The sequence below is a fragment of the Pistacia vera genome, unplaced genomic scaffold (assembly GCF_008641045.1).
Source record: "Pistacia vera cultivar Batoury unplaced genomic scaffold, PisVer_v2 Contig301, whole genome shotgun sequence".
Taxonomy (NCBI): Eukaryota; Viridiplantae; Streptophyta; class Magnoliopsida; order Sapindales; family Anacardiaceae; genus Pistacia; species Pistacia vera.
In genome coordinates this window covers 562,444-566,860 of record NW_022196115.1, presented here as the reverse complement: position 1 = coordinate 566,860, position 4,417 = coordinate 562,444, and the positions used below count along the sequence as shown (strand labels likewise).

At 38.1% G+C, this 4,417-nt stretch overlaps 1 protein-coding gene across 1 annotated transcript; it reads left to right on the top strand.

Annotated features, from left to right (window-relative positions):
- The first annotated feature begins 255 nt into the window (after window positions 1-255).
- On the top strand, window positions 256-3,112 carry LOC116135591 (UDP-glucuronic acid decarboxylase 4-like). Its single transcript, XM_031421309.1, has 7 exons — window positions 256-1,170; window positions 1,429-1,576; window positions 1,684-1,763; window positions 1,835-1,918; window positions 2,012-2,086; window positions 2,684-2,776; window positions 2,876-3,112. The coding sequence occupies exons 1-7, from the start codon at window positions 547-549 to the stop codon at window positions 3,107-3,109; spliced, it is 1,338 nt and encodes a 445-aa protein (XP_031277169.1). The 5' UTR covers window positions 256-546; the 3' UTR covers window positions 3,110-3,112.
- Window positions 3,113-4,417: the final 1,305 nt, after the last annotated feature.

The window sequence follows — 4,417 nt, the reverse complement described above, 5'->3', positions numbered from 1 at the left end:
TTGTTATAGGGATTCGGTATAGACTTTTGAATATATTACTCAAGAGGTTCAGAATTCGAGTCTCTACTCAGTTGCTAATAGTTGTTTCTGAATCCCAAAAGATTAGTTGAGACGTACGATGAGTTCGCCTGGACCGTTGTAAAAAATAAATAGATAAAAGGAAAAAAAGTCATGAGAATATATATATATATGGAAGTGAAGAAGTGCATGTCCAGAGCACACTGAAAACGCAAGCTCACACATGAAGCAGCATAATTAGATACAAAGTTTACGTAAAAAGAAACTGTTGTTTTACTTTGGGTGAGCCAGTAGCTTATAAATTGGCATCATAAATGCCAAACCAAACGAGCACCACCAACCACGGACTTTTCACTGAGATTATGCGCCGAAATTTCGTGCATGTATTCCACTGCTACAAACTTAAAACTAGACTAATGCTCTCTCTTTCCACACAACCTTCTTCTTCTTCACACTCACGAAAATTCGTTCAAATCGTTTACTACAAAAACCTTTCACAGAAAGAAAATTTCTTCACGTACAGTTCTAATGGATTCTCATGGTTTGATCCATGGAACCCAAACGGACCAAGCAGAACATCCATTTCTTGATTCACCAAAGCGTTCAAAATCTCGTAAAAGATTTACAAACCCAGTTCACTACATGCTTCGTTCTCAGCGACTCATTTTTCTCTTCGTTGGAATTTCCATCTCAGCTCTCTTTTTCAACCGATTTCCTATATCACGTCCGCCACCGTCGCATCACCATCAAATAATCGACCCGGGTTTTCAATCCCACTCGACTCACCTGACTCGTCGCCGGGTCCTCTACGAGACTCGCCAAGAGGAAAAGTTGTTTGGCCGCATCAATGCGGGTGGCAAAGTGCCTTTAGGCCTGAAAAGAAAAAGCTTGAGGATTCTGGTCACTGGTGGAGCCGGGTTCGTGGGCAGCCACCTGGTCGACCGTCTGATGGAGAGAGGTGATAACGTGATCGTGGTTGATAATTTCTTCACGGGGAGAAAAGATAACTTGATGCATCATTTTGGTAACCATCGGTTTGAGCTGATTAGACACGATGTGGTTGAGCCAATTCTTCTTGAAGTTGATCAGATCTACCACCTGGCATGCCCTGCCTCGCCCGTTCATTACAAATTCAATCCCGTCAAGACTATCATATCCTTTCCACATCTGCATTATGTTCTTTCTCCAATGCGTTTGCTTCCATTGAAAATTCTCAAACAACAATAAGAATTTTCCGTTTTAAGAACAATATCTTTGTTAATCTCGTCCAGGCTAACATTAAATCCCGTACTTGACGATAAACTGTATTAAAAATGTTAAAAATTTTGTTTTTTCTTTTCATATTTGCCTTTGTAATTAAGAGGGGGTTATTTTGAAGTCCTTAATTGTGATTTGGCGTGGCGGTTGCACAAGACGAATGTGGTTGGGACACTGAACATGTTGGGACTGGCGAAGAGAGTTGGCGCGCGGTTCTTGTTAACTAGCACGAGCGAGGTGTACGGTGATCCCCTGCAGCATCCGCAAGCCGAGTCCTACTGGGGCAATGTCAATCCCATAGGTCAGTGGCACTGCTTCATTTGTTTTTAAGTTTCGTATGTCCTACAAAATTTATATGCGAATGTGAGTGGGACCTTACAGTCATTTCATATTCTCATCCGTCGGCAGGTGTAAGGAGCTGCTATGATGAGGGAAAACGCACCGCTGAGACCTTGACCATGGACTATCACAGAGGACTTGGAATTGAGGTTAATAAATCTACATTTCCTATTAAATGAAGAAAAACTTGTATTATAAAATTTATAAATTTGTTTTATAGGTGAGGATTGCTAGGATTTTTAACACTTATGGACCACGTATGTGTATTGATGATGGTCGTGTGGTTAGCAATTTCGTTGCCCAAGTGAGTTTTATCAGCTCTTCTTACTGATTTACTAACATTGGCATTTGGCCTCTTAAGTAAAATTGAATCTGACATAACTTGAAAATTGTACAGGCATTGAGGAAGGAGCCATTGACAGTGTATGGGGACGGCAAGCAAACCAGGAGTTTCCAATACGTTTCAGACTTGGTAATTAAAGCCTTTTGTCAGCTTTTATATTTGTCTAGATTATGCATGTGACTTTGCTTGCTCAGTGTAGTAACATCTATTTTCTAAATTTGGGAGATATTTGATATAATCCCGCTAATCTACTTAGAAGAGGTCAACTACGAAGGCAGCCATTAATTGTAGATTTCAGGGTGAAGGTTGTATAGTCTGTTTCATGCATTGAAATGCATTAATATGTTCATGCAATCATGCTTGGCCAAGATGGCGACTTCCTGTTGGTGTCTTCTGTTTGTGGGTCACAAACTCACAGCTATTTTAGATAATGCACCTAAAAGAGTTGCCAATCAAGTTGAAATTGTAATAATATCAGAGCATTATTCATAGAAATAGGAAAATAACTGGACGTGGTGGAGCATGACAGCAAGTCAGTTCTGCTAAATTTAAGCTGAACATTAACATGAACATTAAGACTCTGTTCCGGGATAAGGGTTGTTTAAGGATGCGGGGTAGACTCTGATTTTCATGTCCTCTAGATAATATACTCACAGTACATATAATTTATGGTGAACATGAGCCCTGACAGAAACTTTTTTTTGGTTTTATGTGTAAAATCTACAGGTAGAGGGTCTAATTCGTCTTATGGAAGGCGAATCTGTCGGTCCTTTCAATCTGGGTAATCCTGGTGAATTTACCATGCTTGAACTCGCACAGGTACAACTGTTAATTTATCAGTAACACCTCGGTTACAGAACATAAGTTAGGATCCCAACTTTACAGCATTAGATTGATTTGGCTGCCTTGTTTGTGCAGGTGGTTCAAGAGGTGATAGATCCAAATGCTAAAATAGAGTTCAGGCCTAATACAGAGGATGATCCACATAAAAGAAAGCCAGACATTACAAAAGCCAAGAGGCTTCTAGGGTGGGAGCCCACTGTGTCCCTCCGCAAGGGCCTGCCTCACATGGTTTCTGACTTCAGACAGCGCATCTTTGGCAACCAAAAGGAAGGTGGCGCCACCACCACCTCCTCACTGTACTCTGCTTAAGTTCACATACAGCGAGGGACAGTTAGCCTCTCTATTCACTCCCTGTTGGAATAAATCGGCAGCTGCTACAATGAAATTATTGTTATTAGGTTCAGAGTTTCTGGGTATTTTCAGGTCAGAGAAGCAAATCATGGGAAACTCTTTAAGAGCTAAGAGGAGTGAAGCTTCTGTTTTCTGTTAGGGGTTCTTTCTATATATGTTGTGCCATTGCCACCACTTAAGCAAATAATTATTTATTTTGTTGTGATTTGTGGAGGCCAATTTGCAATTTGATGTTTTATATATGGTTATAATTCAGAATTCTCTAGCTTCAGTCAATTTACTGGTTATTGATGTCCTTTTCTCTAGAATTGGAATTATTTTGGTCTTGATTTGATAAAATTTTGTTTGAGCGTCAGTTCACTGTTAATTTGGAATTACAAAAATATTCATGGACAGATAAATAAAAAAAATGCATAAAAAATACTAAATAAACACATCTCACACTAATATCGTTTGCATAAATTGGAAACCTCTTTTTATGTGTGGGAAAATACCGGATTACTATTCATATAAAGATATCTTATAATGATTTAGATATCAAGTAATATGTTAAAAAATGAACGGAAAGTAAATATAGAAAGTCAAATTCATTATATTTATTCTACCGTTAATTAATTGCCACACCATCTTATATGCATATCTTTGTAATAAGTCTTCCACACCATCTTATATGCATATCTTTGTAATAAGTCTTTGTATGTGTAATATTATTGTGTCGTTATCCTTAGTGATAATAATAAAGATTAGCTCACAACGTAATTTTATAAACTTTTTTTTACAACCTCAACATGGCAACTTATAATTAGTTGGCTCACAATTAGGCAGACGGTACTCATTTGTGAGTTGACTAATTGTAAACTGTCACGTCGGGGTTGTGAGAGAAAGTTTGTGAGATTGAGTTGTAACTTTCTTTCACAATCCTGACATAGCAACTCGTAATTGATCAGGTGGGACCTATAGCGAGCAAACGGGACACATTTGCGAGCTGACCAATTATAAATTAATATATTAGGATTATGAAAGAAAATTTATAAGATTGAATTGTAAGTGTAGTATTACCTTATTGATAATTCCTATTATAATATAATTTTAAAATTTTAAAATCTTAAAAGATTCTCATTTTTAGGCCCAGCCCAGATTCTCTTCCCGTGGTTTAAAGGTTATTGGGTCAAATGCCACAGATAGACCAACCCAAGTTGGCTCTCTTTTTTCGAATGAAACTACTAAACTACCCTCGCTACTCTCCAAAGATAAAATTCTCAATAA

What these genes read in the sequence shown, in the direction of transcription:
- LOC116135591 (XM_031421309.1), top strand. Translation starts at nt 547, where the DNA reads ATGGATTCTCATGGTTTGATCCATGGAACCCAAACGGACCAAGCAGAA. An exon ending in TTAGCAATTTCGTTGCCCAA is followed by an intron (nt 1,919 to 2,011) that starts GTGAGTTTTATC and finishes AAAATTGTACAG; the next exon opens with GCATTGAGGAAGGAGCCATT. An exon ending in TCCAATACGTTTCAGACTTG is followed by an intron (nt 2,087 to 2,683) that starts GTAATTAAAGCC and finishes TAAAATCTACAG; the next exon opens with GTAGAGGGTCTAATTCGTCT.